We start from the raw sequence: 20370 nt of genomic DNA, 5'->3' as shown, positions 1-20370 counted from the left end.
ATATGTAGTCACTAGCTGATTGGCTATACTACTTTAAATATACTACATTACGTAACTTGCTGGACATCTCATTGGCCATTACAAATGTGCATAATTCGAAATTTACACAACGTCATTCGCGTGGCGATTTTGCCAGTATGTAAAGTTAGCTTTTAAAAAAAACGGAAAATAATAACTTTAAAAAAAACAAAAAAAACAATAACATGTTCAATTATATGGTAGACAAAAGAACGCTTTTACATACATGAGCAATGGTGTTTGTAAGATATTTGGGGTTCTAAAATGACAGAAAAGTAGACTTTGAAAGAAAAGAGTTTAGATTTTATTGTGAAAGCTATAATAGGATTTTGAATGAGTTACTTGACACCGAGCAGCAACTGTTGCCCACTTTCACAACTCCCTGACGTTTCCCCCCGACGCACTACATCCTTCGAGTCGGAGCCGAAATGTTCAGTCCGTCCGGCGTGTCGGAGTGTTTTCGCGAGTGGGGTGATTTAGAGAAGGACTATCAACAAATTCAGGTGAGTTCTTTTCACCTTTTGTCATTTGTACCCGTTGTAATGTAGTCAAACGTCAACAGAAGGAGCCCGGAGGCTAGCAAGCTAGGAGGCGTCGCCGTGATCCTTGTCTTTTAATTACGTTATTTTTCTTCTTTAACCGCTTGTTGTTGTGCCTTTAGACCACATGTTAAGTAGTAATAAAACATACAAGAGATCAAATGATGTTAAGAGTTTAACAAAAACGCAATGGTCACGTTTAGAGCTAGCTACATTTTCCACAGGTCCTCGCTTTACGACGGTTTTAACATTCCTAAATTAGCGACGTAACCAGGAAGTACGTATGTCGGTGCTCGTAACAACAAACTATTTGAAGGAAAACACATGTCGGCTATAAATGTTAAACAGTTTAATGAAAAACGGTTATTAAGAAATGCCGTATGTGGAGACCGTCGTAATAATGTTTTAAATTATTTGTTTAACCAGCCCGGTCACGTAAATATGCAGAATAAGACTCTTTTTTTTTTTTTTTTAAAGCAGAATATAATCAGGCAATATTGACTTAACATTGACCAATTTCATACTGAATACTTTTGTATATATTTTTTTGTCATTAGCTATTAACAAATTCCACACTGTTTTTTTGGGGTGCTCTTCCTGTAGCGCCATAAGATGGCGCCAAAGCCCTGGGTAATAGCAAAGTAGTATACTTGATATCAAGGAAATCTTGTTGAAGTGATGCATCTCGACTGAGAGTTTGAATAATCTGTAAACCATGTCTTTTTAATGGTAATGTAAAAATGAGTTTGAAATGATATTAAAAGTATTTTGGGATCATAGTTTTTAATATTCTGTATTTACATTTCCAATTTATAATCACAGATCACTTTCATTGGAAGTATAATCAGAAAATATCAGATTGTGACTTGTTACTCAACAGCAATGTTCCACCCTAGTACAAGCACTATAAAAAATGGATGGCTAAAACTGTGACTGTGACAAAAGTAATAATGTGCAGTTTGCTCCTCAGGACACGCATCGTCTGTACAGAGCGAAGCTTGAAGAAGTCACCAAATTGCAAAACAGCTGCACTTCGGCCATCTCGCGTCACCGTAAGAAGGTGAAGGACCTTTTGTCATCGCTTGAACAGTAAGTAGGCTTGTCTCCCTTGTTCATCAGATGAGCAGCAACACATTACTACCAAATGAAACAAAATGTTGGGACACGCACAAGTGCTTTCCCATTCTTAGATGCAAAGCCAAGCACCCGGAGCAAAAATTAAGTCCGGAGGATGTGGACTCCATCGCCGACATCCAGGTGGCAGTCGACGAGCGAGCTGACGCCTTCTCTGAGATGGAAGCTTTTCTGCCAAAGAAAAACGGGTTTGCTTCTCTTTCATTATATGTTTTGAGCGACGGTCAACGATTAGTGTTAATTTACATGTGTCGAGTCAAGTGCTACCGTCACTTACGAGTTGAATTCATTCCGTGACTCCAATAAAAGACTATATGATACGCGGAGGTCAATGTACGGCTGTATAACTTATTAAGTCGCTTTTATTTCCCCGTTTCAGGTTGTACCTCACTCTTGTTTTAGGAAATGTCAATGTCACGCTCCTCAATAAGCAATCAAAGTAAGTCCCGCCTGTTGTCACGGTGACCGTCGTCCCGTGCTGACGTCCTAACCTCTTCTGTGCTGTACAGATTTGCCTACAAGGATGAATACGAGAAATTCAAGCTGGTCCTCACGGTCATCCTCTTCCTCTTCTCTTTTTCGTGTCGCTTTTTGTTCAGCTACAGGTAAGAAATACAGCCGTGTCGTCATTGTGCTGCTCATTCTGGTATGAGTACCATGGCCACCAGGGGGCAGTACAATGAATACAGACATACTATATACATGTGGATTTGATGGTAAAACCCAGAAGATGACTGCAGCTAAGATGCATGATATTATGTACATCTTCATTTTGCATGTGTTTCTACCGCTTCTTTCAAATATTATAATTATTTTATAATTACAACGGTCTCCACCATTGTTTCATTAGCCTGTCTATGATGTTTTACATTGTGTGCTATCATTAAGCTAGCAAACGTTCGTAAGACAAAGTTAACGTGTTTTAGAATCCACAAAGTGTAATTGATTTTGTTCAGTTTTCATCCAAACTTGACACAAATTTAACCAGTGTGCAGTTTAGCAACAACTGCAATTCAGCTTTCTTTCTTGTTTTTTTTTTTCCTTCCAGAGCCCTAGACGCCCTTTTCAACTTCCTCCTGGTGTGGTACTACTGCACGCTCACCATCCGCGAGAGCATCCTCATCAACAACGGCTCAAGGTGCACGAGTCAATAAAATGCAAGCAAAAAACTAGTCCTACCCCTTATTCTTATATACCCCCTTATATGTAGCAAATCGGTACAACGTGTATAATTAGATTGTATTATTATTAATTCTAATTATTATTTATGTATTTGTTAACACTTGAATGAAATTGTGAGAATATTATGGCCTAACATTTCAATTCTTCAATAATGTTCTTTGAAAAGTATTACACTGAGACTAATTTAAATATAAACTTGCTAGAACAACTAAACTTTATTTGGGCTTAATCAAAGGCACTTAAATGGCGTCTGACTCACATTTGACATGAACTTGATTCTGATTGGTTAATTCTGAACAGCCACATACTCAAAAGAGGGTGTGTACAGTTGTGCAACTACTTTGCTCTTCTGGGGCCTGAGACCATAATACACAATGAGTGTAGAAAATTGATGGATGGATGGGCTCTTTGTGTATTAAAACTGTCAAATACTAGTTGAATAACTCATATCTGCCATGTTTCCAAAATCATGTTGAGCGTCGTGGCCAGCTGTTTTGGTTCCTAACTGTCATCTGCTTACAGGATCCGAGGCTGGTGGGTTTTCCACCACTACGTGTCAACTTTCCTGTCTGGGGTCATGCTGACATGGTGAGTCCTCGCCAAATTCACCGCCAACAAGTCAAGCCCCGCCCTTTCGTAACACTTTGGTCGCCTCTGCTGGCAGGCCCGAGGGGACTCTGTACCAAATGTTTCGCAACCAGTTCCTCTCCTACTGCTTGTACCAAAGTAAAGCAGCCCACACCATTAAACTACTTGGACATGCGGACCGCACTTCTGTGTGTGTGATTGGTCTTCTCCCCACTCTGTAGGCTTTGTCCAGTTTTTGCAGTATTACTACCAGAGTGGATGCTTGTACAGACTACGAGCCCTCGGAGAACGACACAACATGGACCTCACTGTTGGTTAGTTTCACAACACAATTCTGACTCCGACACTGTCTGGCACCGCATAGTGACCATCTGCTGATGATTTTTTCTCTTTGTTACTTCAGAGGGTTTCCAGTCATGGATGTGGAGGGGGCTCACCTTTCTGCTGCCATTCTTGTTCTTCGGTCAAGTGAGTTGAATTCGCTCTCTTAAAGGAATTGACATATATGGTACAGCGCGCCTTGAGGTGCAAGTTTAATTTGGTGCGTGATCATGCACATAACGCAAAAACGTTGTGTCTCAAATTATGTCTCTCCATTGAAATTCAAACCCCAAAAATGTGTAATTACGCTTTTTAATACTTTGTCCTTCACTCCCAAAAACCTAATTATACGTTTTTAATGTTGTTATTTTTTAATCCAAGAGCATACAAAAAGCTTTGTTGCAGCTTCTGACATGAAGATGTGGCTTAAAGTAATTGTAGTTATTGCCAAAAACGGCCAGCAGATGGCAGTACAACAAGCTCTTTTTGACAATGTTTTCACCAGGAATGTGAATAATGATCAAACTTAGCTATATTCTAATGCTAATTGCTGCAAAACGGGAACCGATACAAATGTACTTTTTTCCCTGATGAAAGAAGAGACTCTAATCTTTATTTTGGTGGGTTCCATGTTTTTATAGCAGTAGAACACAATATTCTGTGGGCCTTGCAAAATCTGTCAAAATCCAGTAAAACAGCCGGGAGCGAAAGGGGTTTAGTGAAAATGGCTGCGAGTGAATGAGTTAATCTGTTCTAGCCTCCACTCCCCCACCCCCAAAAAAGTTTTGTTATGAGGAAATACTGTACTTTATAAAAGCATATTATAATGACACATTTAAGCTTAACAGTACAGGAATTTTTGCTGCATTTTTGTGTGTGTCATCAATACAGTGAATTATTTGTGAATTCATTCTGATGTGCGTCCCATGGCCACAGGGGGGCAGTATAAAACATACTTATGGATATACAGTACGTAAAAAAACAAAACAAGCGTTAGTTACTGTTATAACACTGATGCTATTCAGTAACCCATCTATGGTGTTTCCCATTATTTGTTAGCATTAAGCTAGCAGGCGCTAAGGTTATGTGTTTGGTTAAAGAGCCTCATTTTTCATACATCCCATTTAAATGAGATGAAAATGAAACAAGTTGTCGCACTTCATCCTCACAGTTCTGGCAGCTGTACAACGGCGTCACACTTTTCAAGATGTTCCAACTCCCAGAGTGCAAAGAGTGGCAGGTGAGCAGCCTGGAAACATTTCACATTCAAACGCAGTCTAACTTGAAAACAAAATGGTGGCGATCCAGGTGGCAATGTGCGGCTGCTCCTACATGACGCTGTTCCTGGGCAACTTCTTCACCACGCTGGGGGTGGTCTACCACAAGTACATGATGAACCAAGACAAGCCCAAATCCTTATAGGACTTGAGCGTTTGTACCCCTTTCCCGACCTCCATTTTTCTGCCCACTTATGTCGTCACTCAGCGAGTGTCGCTCATTGGTTGTGGGTTTTTAGGAGAATGTTACACACGTCTACTTACTGTGGATGGAATTCGTCAGTATGACTCAGGATACGTCACAAAAGCATGTGCGTTATTCAAAGTTTGTCGCATGGGTTCTTTGCCTTCAAGACATGCTAAATAAAAGCAAAGCACTTTGCTTTAGTGCCATAAAATGTCCACAAGGTGGCGGCGTTGAGACACTGCCTCACATTTTGCTCTCAGTCACTCAACCCATTCAGATTTATATATTAGGAACAGTACAATAAGTATTCTAACTATTCAATTAGTCATTTATTAAAATGATATCGTTTTTTTTTTAGGATTCTCTTTTTTGCAAACGTGCCAGGCACAAGAATTGTCACAATCGCGATATTCCCGTGTGACTGCACCCTCCGACCTCCACTTTATGATTTAAACATTTGACTCCGCTCAAAGACATGAAAAGAGGTGCCATAAGAACACAGGCAAACCACAGCTTGAAAGTTAGAAATGAAAAGCGGCGTTATGCCCAATTTGCTGCGGCGCAACTTCCTGAAGAAGAAGAAAGAGGAGTATGCGAACCAACCGATGCGTCAGGGCTGCAGGGCGAGAGTGGTGGAGGCTTTTCACGCTTTCATGTGCCTCATTACGAGCTGCGAGGGGAACGAGCCAGGAGCCCAAGGAGAAACTGTATATAAGGGACGGGGAGGGGCCCCTGCCAAAATGTCTCCTCATGCCATTTTGTTTTTTAAACAATACAATATGTAGGTCAATATGCTAAGCTGTTATTTATTTAATAGAAAATAAACACGAGCTTACGCCACAGCTTCACTGGGAAAAATGGATGGCTGGTACTGCGGTAATGCAATTATGATGATCACTTCAACATAGTTTCTTGGCGTCAAAGCGCTTACTATAGTCTATGAAGCTCCAAGATGCCACAAAATGGTTGCAAAGCACTACTTTTGTATAAATGGAGAGCCTCGGTTCACTTTGTGTTTCTTGGCACTACTTTTGTATCAATAAAACACCTCAATTAATTCTAACATAGTTTCTTGGCACCAAAGTACAACTTCTATCAAACTAAAACTCAATTTACTTCAAAATGCAGTATTTCCGTAGCACTAAGATGGCACCAAAAACACCTCTTTTGTCTAAATGGAGCTCTTCAAGTCCCTCCAACATAGTTCCTAGGGCAACAGCAAAGCACAGCTTTTGTCTAAATGAAGCCCCTCAATAAACTTCAACATAGGCCCTGGTACAAAACAAATGTGTCACAAGATGGAACCACAGTACTATTTTTGTCTAAATGAAGTGCCTCCATTCACTTTTAACTTAGTTTCCTAGCCCCAGAATGCCCCAAAATGGTGCCAAAGCACTACTTTTGTATAAATGGAGAGTCTCTGTTCACTTTGTGTTTCTTGGCACCACTTTTGTATCAATAAAACACCTCAATTAATTCCAACATAGTTTCTTGGCACCAAAGTACAACTTCTATCAAACTAAAACTCAATTTACTTCAAAATGCAGTATTTCCGTAGCACTAAGATGGCACCAAAAATACCTCTTTTGTCTAAATGGAGCTCTTCAAGTCTCTCCAACATAGTTCCTCAGCACCAAAATGCCCTAGGGCAGCAGCAAAGCACAGCTTTTGTCTGAACGAAGCCCCTCAATAAACTTCAACATAGGCCCTGGTACAAATGTGTCACAAGATGGAACCACAGTACTACTTTTGTCTAAATGAAGTGCCTCCATTCACTTTTAACTTTCGTTTCGTAGCCCCAGAATGCCCCCAGATGGTGCCAAAGCACTACTTTTGTCTAAATGAAGCACTAAATCATTTGAACTTCGTTCATTGGCAACCAAAATGCTACAAGATGGTGCCATTTACCTAAATAAAGCAACAAAACTCAAAACTTTTGCGTCGTTCCTGAACACACACAAAAAAAAGCAAAGTAACAACAGCCTTACACCATAATGTGATTTCCCCCTCGAGAGTACGCCACAAGCCAGTGTAAAAAGAGCCGGGCCGCAGCTTTATTCCACCTCAGCCTTCAAGCTAACTGGCCTTCCTGCAGGCGACAGATACCAGGGAGGCTTGTTATCTGGAGCGGGTCACACACGCACGCGCTTCCTCTGGGAGGTGATATGCTTCTATCACAGGCATGATTAAAGCAGAAGAAGGAAGAAGTGAAGCCCAGAAGGGGACCGAGACGAGCCTTTGATTAAGAAGAGGATCAGAGGCCGTCCGTGCGCTATGTGGACAAAAGTCTTGGGACAGGCCGCTTAAGTCTAAATCAATCAAAGATGAGTTGAACAATTGCACGCTTGCAGCTTTGTGGTAAGATCGTGCTTGGAGGAGGTAGGAGTGGAAGAACACATTTGAGATGGACTACAATAAGTCAACACCATATTTTCTCCCACATTGATTTCTTGCGGGTGGGGAACCTTTTTTTCACTCACTGGTGCTCTAGCATTGATTTCTTTATTAGAACTCACCCATCTACGTTTTCTCGACCACTTCGATTCCATTTGCTTTATTATTATTTTTTAGTTCCTCCAAGTGACAAACGAGATTTATGTAAGCTTATGATGTATTTTGTTTTCTTGTAGAGTAAAGAATATTATTTCCAGCATTTATATTTATGGGGCAAGCTGCAAGTGGCGACAACAACAGTATTTCATATTAGTTTTTATTATTTATAAGCCATTTTTTCATAAATCCAATTGAGGGCTTTCAGAGAAATATAAAACATTATATTTTTTATTATTGTATTTTCTTTTTCTGTATAAAATGTTTTAACCAAAGTATTCTGATTATTTTCTCCCCCTAACTTAATACAATTCTATTAAGGTTTCCCATGACCGTCTGCGTAAGTAAGCTCATTAGTTTCATAGACCCGCCATTTGAAGTTCTTTGGAGGAATTTTTTTTACGGGGGCAAATGCTAATCATATACGTGATCGACATTTGTTTGAGTGTTGCATCATCTCTTTTCCTGAAATTTAACATGGCCCTCTGAGGACTTAAGTTTGCTTCTAATGATGCCAATCAGAGGGGATGGATGTCATCATTCATTTTAGCTAAATGATCGAGTCAAATTAACCCCTCTAGAAAACAAGTGTTAATGCTAAGAACGCCCCCCCCACACACACACACACACTTCCCCTCCGTTATTAGCAAGTCAAGTCCCACAACGGTGCTCCAAACTCGCACTCATGTGAACTGTGAGCAGAGCACAATGAAATATGCATAATTTAATAAGAAGGGGGCACATGATTGCATCCACTTGTATAATGAGACTGAAACCATCATGGACCCCCCCGAGTGGGGGGTGGGTAGAAATTCATCTTTATTTTAGCAGTATGCCCCAGCAGGACACACCACCTAACCAAGCACCGACTATTCTCTATACTCTTGTTGAACCATCAAACTGCATTTTGGAGCAGCCTGTGTGCCACTGACTTTTTTTTTTTTTTTAACGCTCGTGGTATTAAAATATAAACAGCTCATGGAAATGATGAAATTATTGCATAATAAATAATTTTGTATTTAGGGCTTCACAACAAGCACTGCTATGCTGGCGTTTAAACAAAAATAACGAATTAAGTATAACGGATATTTGAACAAACAGTGTAGACAAAACATTGCTCACAGGAATATTTTTGACTGATTTGTGTGTTTTTTTGTATTTACTTTTTGCCAGTTATTCATTGATTCAAATCAAAAGGGAACATATAATTAATAACTCTGCAAATGTTTTTTTTCTTTACTTTGTTTTGCACATTTACATAATCTGACTTCTTCATTTATTAGCTCAATCTAAAATATAGTCCCCCTAAAGGAGTTTTCATCCATACAGTCCAACATGATATTTTTTCTTCTATTGACTTTGGATAACCATAGCATATTATTGTATAGTGTAATGCGTGTGTGGCTGTACTGTCTCGCTCAGTCAGGCCTTTAGACTGGCGTCCCCAAAGTCGTAACTTGGGGGTCCGCAAAAAATTTGAATGTCTCCTAGATGTCCAAAAAGTGCACGACTACATAAAACATATTAAAACAAATTGCTCTTTGTTAGCTTATGGCCAATTAAAAAATAGTGCTAACAGTACTAACCAATATTGTACTTGATATTGCAATAACATAATTGAAAGGGAAAGTAAAGAAATTTGCCACAGTTTGTGCATCATGATTTTGTAACTCCTTAAAATGTGTGTGATTTGGCCACCAGGGGGAAGTATACATGCATGCGTTTTACTAATCTGAATATATGACTGGATAGCCGATAGGCCAAGACTTTTGAAGCCGCACGGCCGCCATGTTGCTCCTCCCAAGAAACGTTTCTCGGCATACGGAAATTGGAGAACATTTGAGACAGTACTTAGTAGAAATAGCTGGGGTTTTTTTTATAAACAAGATGACTTCAGACATTTACAACTTGCCTTAAATACATGTATGAATTATATGCTTAATGATGTTTACAGGAGGAAACTTGTATTATTTTTTTTAATTAAAGAATTATAACTGTAATTCAACAAAATATGTCTCAGCCAAATCTAATATTGGGGTCTTATCTGAGCGATAACAGGAAAAGGGGGTCTTCATAGCTGCACATACCGTCCACTTGTTAATTTAAAAAAAATAAAAAAAATTACCTGTTAAAAAATTGTGACCACCAAGCCACAAAAAAAAAACCCACCCCACAACCACCGCCACCCCCGCCCTCAGCCCTATACTACTGCATACTGTAAATATACCATATAGTTTATACAGCAGTCTGCTCGCGAGATGGGAGGAGCAAGATGGCCGCCCTGTCGCTTCAACGGCTTGCACGGCCTTGTATGGGCTATCGGCTATCCAGTCATATATTCAGATCAGTGGTACGTCTATACACAAAGATGGTCGTAACCTGCAGTAAAATAAGTCATTCTTCGCACGAGTGTTTGTGTTTAAGGGGTATTCGCACCACAACATTGATGCGAGTTTCATTTGCCTGTATGTTGTATTATATGTTGTGCATTAGCTTTGAGCTAGTGCAGCTTCATCCGATAAAGTTATCCGGTGTGCAGTTATATCCACAATGTGTAATTCTCTGCTTTATCATTATTTACAATAAACTTCAACTGATCGCTTGAGGTCGTCACTCAAGTTATAGAGGGGGTTGGCAAGTTCCAAACATGACCTTCTGTATGTCAGGATTCTCTCTGCAAACCTTCATTGGAAGTTCACAGCTGCACTTATTAACATAGATTTATATAATTTATTTATTTTACAATTTTGTCATGTGTGCTGCTTGGTAAGCAGATGGGTACAAAAGACAGACACATTTATATTCCAGCACCATTTTGCCAATAAAACATTAAACGTACGTTTTTGACTTATTGCAGTGCCTTACACTTGTTAGGAAGCTTTTCTTTCAATCATTTAAGTCGTGTCTGCCTTCTCAATTAGCCATGGAGCGTTTGACATGTCGTTTTCTTTTGTCCATGCAGGCTTGGATGGAGTTTAGTTCAAATTTCCTACTTGGAAGATGTCCACATACCAAAGCGAAGAAAAATACATAAACGTGGCTGCGGCGTCCTGCTAATGTGAGTACTCAACAGATACCTTCATGTCACGCAAAGTGTGGACCACCGGCCAACATTCATTATTGATCTAGACACTTTTTCTCAATCTGATCCATCTGATATATATTTTTTAATGAAACTGATTGATTGTAAATGACTAAAAAATAATGGTAAAATGGTACAAATCCACTACTTCCTGAACTCAATACTACTTTCATGATTGGACAAACTGATTACTCCAGGTGTGTCTGGCCGTTGTCGTCGTGGTTACTGAGGTCATGCACACCTGGATTAATCCGTTTGTCCAATCATGAAAGGCAGGAAATGAAGGAGTGGTGCTGAGTGACAGCGGCCTCCGGGGCAGACGCTGTCACGCGACCTGAGGGATGACGGCGGGGTACGTACGCTTCCCCTTACCCCCTTAAGTAGGGGGTTGATTGGTCAATAGATGGAACGTACAGGATCGTCACACTTGCATTGAAACGTTTATTTACACATTTCGTGATGCAGCTTAACACTCTAATTGATTAGAACATTTCTTTTGAACACGGAAATTCATCAAACAATAGACAACGAAAAACAATGAGTTTTCATCATTGCTAAACATTTTTATTAAAACACCATATTAACTGATTTACGCTGTTGGATACTACAACAAAAGTGTGTGTAATCCAAATGGTTGACGTTATGTTAGAGCCTTTTTTTTGTAGCTATGTGAAGTGTAGCTATGACATAACACAACACAAGCATACTAATCACTTCAAGTACTTCATTTATTGTAAACAAATGACTATGTACAGTACTGCAGTTTACATAATGCATGGTGTTTGCATTTGTTCGTTGTTTTCATCGTGTCAAGCAATTTGCAATTTTTGGATGTAACATGTTGCTATAAATTCTAACTTATTACGTAATATGCCCTTCTTTGTTTTATTGCATATATTGTACGATGCACTGAACTTACATTTGTCATAATTTTGGCTCAAAGTCAAATAACATTGATTAATAAATATATGAACAAAACACTGGCACTCATGTCTTACTTCCTCTATATTTGCACCAAATAGCTTTAGAGCAGTGATTCCCAACCATTATGCACCACAGACACACACAAAAAACTGAGATTCTTCTAATGGAAAATGTGCCTTGGATCAATGAAGTGTGTTCAGTCAAAATGAAACTGAGAAAAAAAAAAAATGAAACTTATTGTTCGCAACATTTGACTCATTAAGATTCTAATTTTCAGGTAGTTAAAACTATCTCAAAATAAATTACATTTAGTAGCCAAACCGAGGAACACTAGCTACTACCTAATTGTGACTTCCAAGCATGAGGACAACGACGACTCCAAGCATTTGTGGAACTGGAGGGCTTGAGTGTGTGACAATGCGTGTGCGTGTGAATGGTAAACCAGCCTGTAGCAGTAGCTGGTCTGGCTCAGGTCCGGGTGTGAGAACTTATCAATGAGTTTAACATACTCCACAGTCCCGCAGGAGGCCTCTCGGACCAGCGCGTGGAATTTCTTCTCCTCCCACGCCGCCCCCGTCCAAAAGCTGATGTCAAAGCTGAAGAGCTCAGGAAACAGGGAGTATGCCATGAAAGGTGTCCCAGGTGTCGGCCGTGCGACAAACTGTTGCGAGAAGCGTGGGTCACGTGACCAGAGCAGACGCCAGTCTGGGAGTGAGAACATGAGCACTGCGAGGAGGTCCAGATTTAAAGATACAGTCACGTTGAGGAGGCTGACGTCGCTGGTGTTATTTGCGAGTACCTTACCGATGAAACCCATTGGCTGTGCCATCAGGTGCAGACCTTCCTGCTTGGTAACCATGGAGACGCCGTAGGGCGCCAGCAGCGTTCCCAATGTTTGCTCAAGAACTTTTAATGGCTCGTACTTTTTAGGGAGAACACCAGTAAAGAGGAGCTCGTGGAAGGCAGGCAGAGCCCACTGGTTGATCGGAACATTTCGGAACACCAGACCACTGACGCCAAACAGCAAGCTCGGCACATCGTTCCAGTGCCCACGATGCTCCACAGTCGTTCTTTTAACATGCTCATTTTCCATTTCTGGCTCTTCTTTCTTGGCGACAAGGGCTTCCATCAGGGGGCGCAGTGACGGACGCAACACATAAAGAGCCGTTCCCCCCTCACGGTCAACGTCAGAGCTTAATGACCTTATGGCATCCCCTCCCTCACTACTCAACACCTTGTCCGCTTGCTGTGAAATAACACGAGGCCCTCTAACCTCACCCTCCAACTCGTCTGTGGATGTACAAGCCTCGCAGTTCAGCTCTTTCTGACAGGCGTGAATCCAGTAGAACAGTGTGCGGTCGATGTCAGGGCAGCACAAATGCAATCGCTTGGCCGTGAGGAGGAGGGGAAGGGTCTCTGTCATCATGGACACCGCCCACTTTTCCTGTAAACTTGCGAGGAGAAAATCTTGCACCAATTTGACGGGACTGACCGAATCAGAGGTGAGAAAGCCCCTAAAAGAAAGAGCAGAAAGACAGTAAATAAACACCGTTTAATTGGGTCTTGTGTGATTAACTCATTTTAACTCATTCACTGGCAGACATTTTCACTGAAGCGATCCCCTTTGCTCCTGGCTGTTTTACTGGATTTTGACTGATTTTGCAAGGCCCACAGAATATTGTGTTCTATTGCTATAAAAACATGGAACCTACCAAAAGAAAGATTAGTCCCTTCTTTCATCAGGAAAAAAAGTATATTTCTATCTGTTTCCGTTTTGCAGCAATTAGCATTAGAATATAGCTAAGTTTCATCATTATTCACAAATCTGCTTTCAATTCAGGGGAAATCAGCTTGTTTTTAACATAGAGCAGGGGTGGCCAAGTTCGGTCCTCGAGAGCCACTATCCAGCCTGTTTTCCATGTTTCTCTCCACTAACACACCTGATTCATGATCAGGATCGTTGTCAGGCTTCTGCAAAGCTTGCTGATGAGCTGATCATTAGAATCAGCTGCGCTGAAGGAGGAAGACATGGAAAACAGGCTGGATAGTGGCTGTCGATGACCGAACTTGGCCACCCCTGACATAGTGTGTCGTCAAAATCTTTTCGTTACTTTCAACGAAATCCTTCTAAACGTGCACACACACTCGACACAAAATATGAGAGAGTGTTCATCTTATAATACCGTGACGTGTAATCACTGAGCTCTGCTGGTATGTTGTACTGGACTTTTTCTCCATCCACAGTTTCTTCCATTTGAAAGACTTTCGGGCAGCTGAAAGGGGTGCTGCGAGTAAACACGTGCAGCAAAGCATTCTCCAAATGGAATCCTTTATCTTGACTCCTGTGGAAAAAGAACTCTGAAATCAAAAAAGATCCAATCCCACTTTCAATCAACAACCTACCTGTTTAAACACTCACCTTTATGTCTTACCTGTATCCCGTGCACTTGTAGCTTTGATATTTGTCACTCTCGAAAGGACGGACATCACTGAGGACGAGGCGTGCCTCTGCTGCCATGGCGACCACTTGCCAGCTGTTGTGCCGCTCTCGTCTGGGCTGGTCGGCCGGCGTCCCGCCCTGTCCGTTGCACAGCGAAACGTGAACTTCACCGTCTTCGGCTAACACCTCAACGCAACTGGAGGAGTAATGATACAAAAGGGACATTTGGATGAATTTGGATCAGTTTGGATAAAAACGGGGGGAGGGATTTGCGCCACATTTAATGTTTCACATTTACAGTATAACTACTACTTTTTTTCCCTCAGTGCAGCGTAGGTTACTGATAGACTACAATGCATTATGGCTTTAAAAAATATATAAAACAGTTTCTGATACCGCTGTGGGATTGGAACTTCATTATAAACAGCGCTTGTATGTATGTATGTATGTATCTATCTATCTTCTAGAGAGGGGAATAAAAATAACAATTAATGTTTTTGCACACAGTTATAAATGGGTTGTGTGTTCAGAATTAACCTTCATTCAAACTCATAGAAATGGGTGGCCATCATTTAAAATTCCTCTGATAAACCTCAAGTAAAGTTCAGGTGTTGTAGTAGTTTTTCCTGAAAATTTCAAGCAACTAAGCATGTATGGCTGTAAAACCTCAATCTAAATGAGTTTAGTCTCATTGGGATCCAATTTTACCTGAGAAAGAACTCTTTAAGAAGTTGCCTGTTCTTTTTAACGCCACTCTTTCTCCCGCAGTGTGGGAAGTTAAAGACCACACGGTCAAACAAATGCCCTTGCAGGGATGCGCATTCTCCAAGCTTTGTGCTGTCTACCTCGAAAAGCACCCTTCCACCTGGAAAAAGAAAGACATAACATTATTCAACATATGCAACCAAACAGTACTAGAGTAATGCAAGAAGCTGAGCGATCCAAATCCTCACCGGAGTCCTTGATGGTCTGCATGTTATTGAGTGCGCCTTCCTGCCGCAGTGCCTCCTCCTGCTGCTGCTGCAGACAAGTGGCCGTGACGCTCACCGCAGATGGTGAGCGACACAAGGCAGCGGAAAACGAGAAGTTCCCTTCTCCCACTAGCAACATTGACATTGGACTAGACATTTCTATAAATCCGTGGATCACAATTAGAGATCAAGAAAAAGGATCATACAGGTTTCTAAAAAAGTATTCTCCCCTTTCTTGTCGCAAAAAGAACCGCGCGTGGGAGTCTGTTTTTAAACAGACTTAATTAACAGGTGTTTTGGGCGATGTTTTAGAAATGAAAACGAGTTTTCCAGTCTTGTTGCTAAAACGGTCTGACCTTCTCGTGATTTACGGTGCCGATCAGGACACGAAAGCTCAAGATTAATCTCACCTACAGTCCAGCCTGCGTGGGTATACCGTGTTTCAACTATAGTAGTCCGACCAAAACCAATACTTTCACATTAAAATCCTAAATTAAAAATTAAGAATAAAGAACATATATAAATATAAACCATTTATTTAAGACTGTTTAGTTATAATAAAATCAAATCATATATTTTTTTAAATATTATTTTGAAACCTGGTACACCTGGTGAAGGCCCTCAGTTCATGTTTCTTAGGGACATGTTATGCAGTGACACACAACAGCTGGAGGATCAGTTCCTTCTTTTTTTTTCTCTAGCGACACTTTGTATTCACTCAACTTGGCAGTGTTCCAATGTATCGCGCCCGGTTTCTTCCAAGAATTTAAGGTATTTTAATCCGGTTTGAGGTCGTCAGCAGAAAAAAAAGAGGATTTAGGCGTCTGCTTTCGCAGATGCTAAGGTCATGCAAGCTAACGGTACTGATGCATCCGAGTTCAACATCCTTTCTAAATGCTGCACATTGATGTGACAGCGTTTGTGATCAAATTTCTATACTAGCATAAATTTGCATTTGCATTGTTGTTGTTGTTTTTTAAACCGAGTTTACTGTTGTCACGTTTATTTGCCCTGTTCATCTTTACATACTAGCCACAACATTAGGTACACCTGCACATTCAAGTTCAAGTAATGAAGATGCTGCATAAAAATGCTTGTATATAACAGTCCAAGGGATAGATTTTGATGAAGCTCATCTTTGGGTCTCATTAAATTATTACAGTGTACCTAATACTGTGATGTTTAAGTAAAAGTTATTTTATTTTATTTTTTTTAATGTGTGCTTCATTTTTTTTTCAGGAAGCGTTGCAGCCCCATGGGCAGTGTATTGGCTTTGTCTTCCGGTCCGGGCCACCAGAACTGGCCTTTTTCTACGGACCCATCTCCTTCTCACTGGGATGCGCATCCTGCTCACTGGTACAGCCCACCACGCTGGGAGAGGAGGGATGGACGACTCCCTAACCCAGGCAGCTTTCACTCCCTACACAGGAGTTGCAAAGGTTTGCCTGCAACACAATTTCAACTTTACCTTTTTAAACAGGACTAATACATTTCTTGGATCATACAAGAATTGACGCATCCATTTTAACTTGAGTTGAAGCTACTAAATGTGGTTATAAAGGGCTACTGGGTCCTGTCTATAAATTCACCTTATATGACTAATTTTCCTCTCCTCATCCTAGATGTGTTCCCTCAACAGATTGAGGGTGTCAAGATGATTGTCAATAAAACTTTGAGCAGCTTCTTCAAGGTGATGCTTGTTAAGGTTGAATTTGAATTTTGTAGCCAGTGACTGCAATATAAAATGTAGCTTAATATTAAATGTCATACTTTTTGTTTGTTTTCAGGTCAGTCATACCCTCCACCTCAGTGCCGTCAGCCCATCGTACTATCGATTCCATGTGGAGCACCTGCAGTCTGACGACTACAGCAAAGACAAAGTACAGTTTTGCATGAATTCCTATTGTTGTATATTCTTTGTAAAGGCACACACACACACAACTTGCATATCGATCCTTCGTCTACTACTAGGATGCCCCCGCTTTAATTGGTGAGATGGATTCCTCAGGCAGTCTGAATGCTCATGCTTTGCTGCATCTCACTGAGCGTGTACGAGCCAGATCGGTTTTCCAGGTATAAAAAAAAAAAACAACAAAAAACTTTTGTTCTGTCTCTCCTGTAAAGTAAAATTTACTCTGTCATAAAACATTGACTGATCCAGATCCACTCGTTTATTGTGCTTTAGACCCAACAGTCTCAATTTGTAACGTGGCAGTTTGAAACGGAGTACAGGGGGAGTGACTTCACTGCTGCCGTGACGGTGGCTAACCCAGACGTGCTTAGAGAATCAGGTGAGACAAAGTACTTTAACCTGCACAATTTATGTTGTCCAGTAGAGCAGTTGTGTAAAGCATTATAGATGGTCATGTAACAATGAAACTACATCAATGTATAACACGTCAAACACGCCAGAAGCTGAGCTGCACTGTGTTTGTTTACAAACTACATTATTGTCCTTTCATTTGATTATTAGAATATATTAGAATCAACTCTAATATCAGCACTTAGTTCTGCTCGGTTATAAAGAAAATAATAATCACGACTGTTTTGGTAATAAGAGTAATCACGATTAGGACGCACATTTGTTTTTTGGTGCAAAATAAGAAAATACATTTCTTTGAAACACGACACTATAATTATGAAAGTTTCTTTTGGACCAAACAAGATTTATTAAATAATTTTTTTTAAAATAAAAAGTGCAAATATATACATTTAAACAACTCAAAATTTGTATTAATAATCTTTTTTTTTTTTTGTGATTATGCCAATTTTGTAATTGTGGAGTGTAATAATTGAAATTGTAATTTAATTTTGATTAATTGCACAGCCCTATCAGCAGTTTTATTTTAGAACTAAAACTAAAAGTAGGGATGTTTGATATCACTTTTTTTTCAGACCAATACCAGTACAAGTATTCAACTCTTCTTCTTTTTTTAATCTACGTTTTTTCTATGTATGTCTTTTTCCCGAGCAGTTATCCTAGTGGCTCACTTTCTACAGAGTGTGTCCTCTGGTCTGGTGTTAGGAGGCGAGCTGGTCTACCACAGAGGCAGAGCAGAAGAGGGCGGAATCCTCACACTGGCTGGACAATATACAAGTGGGAATTCCTTGTGTATTAAGTCAATATAGCCGTACTATTGAGTCAACTCTCAGTGGATCTCATAGCATTTTTTTTCACCCTCTTTTGTGTCTAGGACCAAACTGGGTGGCAACACTGAATGCCGGGAAAGGAGGTGCCCATGCTAGCTACTATCATCGAGCCAACAAGCAGGTGCTGGATGTAATATGGCGTAAAAATGAATGTGAGTATTTTTTTTGTACTAATGCACTCTTGTGGTCTGTGGGCTCACTAGATCCAAGTAGGTGTGGAATTTGAAGCCAGTACCAGGACTCAGGAGACCACAACCTCATTTGGGTATCAGATGGAACTACCAGAGGCCAACATGGTCTTTCGAGGTCTGCATTTTTATTGTATTTGTTTGATTTTTTTTTTTTAAATCTTAAGAGCATAATTTACAGGGATGTGATTTTTCCGCTAATTCGCGGAATTCCGCTTTTTTTTTTATCTCCCCCCCCCGCCCCCCCCAAAAAATTCCGAATTATTATTATTATTATATTTTTTTTTTTTTAGTAGTTCATTGTGTATGCACATGACTCCGACAGATAACATCTTCTGCTATAACAAAGACATTTGTGGTATGCTCTAATATGAGTTACTTTTCATTTGGTCATGATACAATTATTTGTTCATGAAATTTGAACTCTTCAACATTATTTATGTGTTAACTTAGTAATCACATTAGTTAGATATGATGATATTCTCAGTGATAGTTTTTAAAAGCAAAGGCAGTCCAATGTTTTTGAATGTGACTGATTTTGAGTTGACTAAAACTGCCATTTTATATGGGATAGTTCAATATACATTGAAAATTTATGCTGTTGTTTTGTCTATTTCTTTGTCATGTGAGTGCATTGAAAGTACTTAAAAACACGGAAAACCCATGAACCCTGGACCTAGCTGGGTGCCAGCGGCCCCCAGACCCCCGGCTAAATTTTCAGATAATTTCACTTTGGTCAAATCACATCCCTGAATTTAAGTTAGCTATGTGTCGTGTGCTTGCAGGTATGATTAACAGTCGCTGCATTATTGGGGGCGTGCTGGAGAAGCGCCTGAGCCCGCTGCCCGCCACCCTGATCATGGGTGCCTTTGTAAACCACCGCGGTGACAAATTGCAAGTAGGTCTCGGTGTCAATGTGGGACAATAGACTGACAGCTGACATTGACAAATGACGTGTAAGAAAAGAAAAAAAGAAAACAGAAAGCTGCCACCATGGCTTCTTCCTGAATCCTGGCCCAATCCCTCAAAGTGAGTCTGCTCCGGGAAATACCACAGTATCGTGATCTCGAGTCCCAGGACAATTCCTGAAATCAGTGCATCGTCTCTTGCAATCTACCTCTGAAACGATGAGGGATTATTTATTTCTTATTAAATTGCCGTCCTGTTAAACTGAAATTACGAGGTGGACTTTTTGAGGGGCACAACCACAGATATGAGGGATCTACGAGTGCGGACATTTTTCTTACAAGAGATTATACTTGTAAAAAAAAGAAAACAACATTATTTCGATATTTTCACTGGGATGTGTCATACTTTGCTGCAATTGAACACAATCATTGTATTTAAATTATAAAACGTACAGATCATTGGCATTAACCAAATCAAATGTTCACATAAAGGGTTTGGGTTTGGATTGGACAGAAGGACTCAAAAGTGGGTTCAGTCGAGTGTAAAAGTATACAAAAGGTGCTGTTACATACAACCCAAGAGGACCAAGTACTGAATTCTCTGGAAGGTATGCGCAATGCTGTTCTGTATCATACAACATGCACTATTGCACACTCCAGTCATCATTGATATATTTATTGTGTTATTTATTTTATTTAACCATGTGGGATGTGGAAGGAAAAGCATTTTTTGACTTAATTTATTAAACCATGTTATTTATATCATATGTAACTTGTTGTTTTCTTTTGATACATGCACCAGCAATAACATTATGTATTGTATGCCTGCAAAATCTAACAACATCCAATACAGCAGCTGCAGCAATAATTCACCTCTCGGTGAAATATATTTGCTGGTATGACTGATTTAT

The 20370-nt window shown here is 40.2% G+C and overlaps 3 protein-coding genes across 9 annotated transcripts; 2 read left to right on the top strand and 1 right to left on the bottom strand.

Annotated features, from left to right (window-relative positions):
* The first annotated feature begins 374 nt into the window (after window positions 1-374).
* tmem120aa (transmembrane protein 120Aa) lies at window positions 375-13363 on the top strand. Of its 4 annotated transcripts, XM_077546210.1 has the most exons (14): window positions 375-521; window positions 1528-1646; window positions 1748-1879; window positions 2071-2130; window positions 2201-2296; window positions 2740-2829; window positions 3396-3461; window positions 3538-3599; window positions 3683-3775; window positions 3865-3929; window positions 4954-5022; window positions 5091-10146; window positions 10759-11230; window positions 12319-13363. In XM_077546210.1, exons 1-12 carry the CDS (start codon window positions 447-449, stop codon window positions 5202-5204), a joined length of 1041 nt encoding a protein of 346 aa, XP_077402336.1. In that variant the 5' UTR covers window positions 375-446; the 3' UTR covers window positions 5205-10146; window positions 10759-11230; window positions 12319-13363. The 4 variants fall into 4 exon arrangements, with proteins under 4 accessions (XP_077402336.1, XP_077402337.1, XP_077402335.1 ...); XM_077546211.1 differs by having other exon boundaries at window positions 5091-10854; window positions 12327-13363; XM_077546209.1 differs by having other exon boundaries at window positions 5091-10854.
* LOC144035999 (mitochondrial import receptor subunit TOM40B) lies at window positions 11094-20226 on the top strand. Of its 2 annotated transcripts, none has more exons than XM_077546207.1 (10): window positions 11094-11230; window positions 16453-16652; window positions 16836-16903; window positions 17001-17093; window positions 17185-17286; window positions 17399-17504; window positions 18188-18310; window positions 18408-18484; window positions 18567-18669; window positions 19337-20226. In XM_077546207.1, the coding sequence occupies exons 1-10, from the start codon at window positions 11220-11222 to the stop codon at window positions 19477-19479; spliced, it is 1026 nt and encodes a 341-aa protein (XP_077402333.1). In that variant the 5' UTR covers window positions 11094-11219; the 3' UTR covers window positions 19480-20226. The 2 variants fall into 2 exon arrangements, with proteins under 2 accessions (XP_077402333.1, XP_077402332.1); XM_077546206.1 differs by lacking the exon at window positions 11094-11230 and adding an exon at window positions 15850-15984.
* On the bottom strand, window positions 11589-15644 carry fdxacb1 (ferredoxin-fold anticodon binding domain containing 1). Of its 3 annotated transcripts, none has more exons than XM_077546200.1 (6): window positions 15196-15644; window positions 14951-15107; window positions 14235-14438; window positions 13986-14144; window positions 12607-13316; window positions 11589-12528 (listed from the first exon to the last, which is right to left on the bottom strand). In XM_077546200.1, the coding sequence occupies exons 1-6, from the start codon at window positions 15368-15370 to the stop codon at window positions 12140-12142; spliced, it is 1794 nt and encodes a 597-aa protein (XP_077402326.1). In that variant the 5' UTR covers window positions 15371-15644; the 3' UTR covers window positions 11589-12139. The 3 variants fall into 3 exon arrangements, with proteins under 3 accessions (XP_077402326.1, XP_077402327.1, XP_077402325.1); XM_077546201.1 differs by having other exon boundaries at window positions 11589-13316; window positions 15196-15262; window positions 15624-15642; XM_077546199.1 differs by having other exon boundaries at window positions 11589-13316.
* Window positions 20227-20370: the final 144 nt, after the last annotated feature.

This window comes from Vanacampus margaritifer, chromosome 16 (assembly GCF_051991255.1).
Source record: "Vanacampus margaritifer isolate UIUO_Vmar chromosome 16, RoL_Vmar_1.0, whole genome shotgun sequence".
Classification (NCBI taxonomy): domain Eukaryota; kingdom Metazoa; phylum Chordata; class Actinopteri; order Syngnathiformes; family Syngnathidae; genus Vanacampus; species Vanacampus margaritifer.
This window is presented reverse-complemented; position numbering and strand designations above follow the sequence as displayed.

Bases quoted from the DNA above. Each gene is read 5' to 3' on its own strand.
- fdxacb1 (XM_077546199.1), bottom strand. From the start codon at position 15,370: ATGTCTAGTCCAATGTCAATGTTGCTAGTGGGAGAAGGGAACTTCTCG. The intron at 15,108-15,195 runs GTGAGGATTTGG...TTCTTTTTCCAG, and splicing joins GCAGACCATCAAGGACTCCG to GTGGAAGGGTGCTTTTCGAG. The intron at 14,439-14,950 runs GTAAAATTGGAT...TTACTCCTCCAG, and splicing joins CTTAAAGAGTTCTTTCTCAG to TTGCGTTGAGGTGTTAGCCG.
- tmem120aa (XM_077546210.1), top strand. From the start codon at position 447: ATGTTCAGTCCGTCCGGCGTGTCGGAGTGTTTTCGCGAGTGGGGTGAT. The intron at 2,830-3,395 runs GTGCACGAGTCA...ATCTGCTTACAG, and splicing joins CTCATCAACAACGGCTCAAG to GATCCGAGGCTGGTGGGTTT. The intron at 3,776-3,864 runs GTTAGTTTCACA...TTGTTACTTCAG, and splicing joins CAACATGGACCTCACTGTTG to AGGGTTTCCAGTCATGGATG.
- LOC144035999 (XM_077546206.1), top strand. From the start codon at position 15,857: ATGTTATGCAGTGACACACAACAGCTGGAGGATCAGTTCCTTCTTTTT. The intron at 17,094-17,184 runs GTACAGTTTTGC...GTCTACTACTAG, and splicing joins ACGACTACAGCAAAGACAAA to GATGCCCCCGCTTTAATTGG. The intron at 18,311-18,407 runs GTGGGAATTCCT...TTTTGTGTCTAG, and splicing joins ACTGGCTGGACAATATACAA to GACCAAACTGGGTGGCAACA.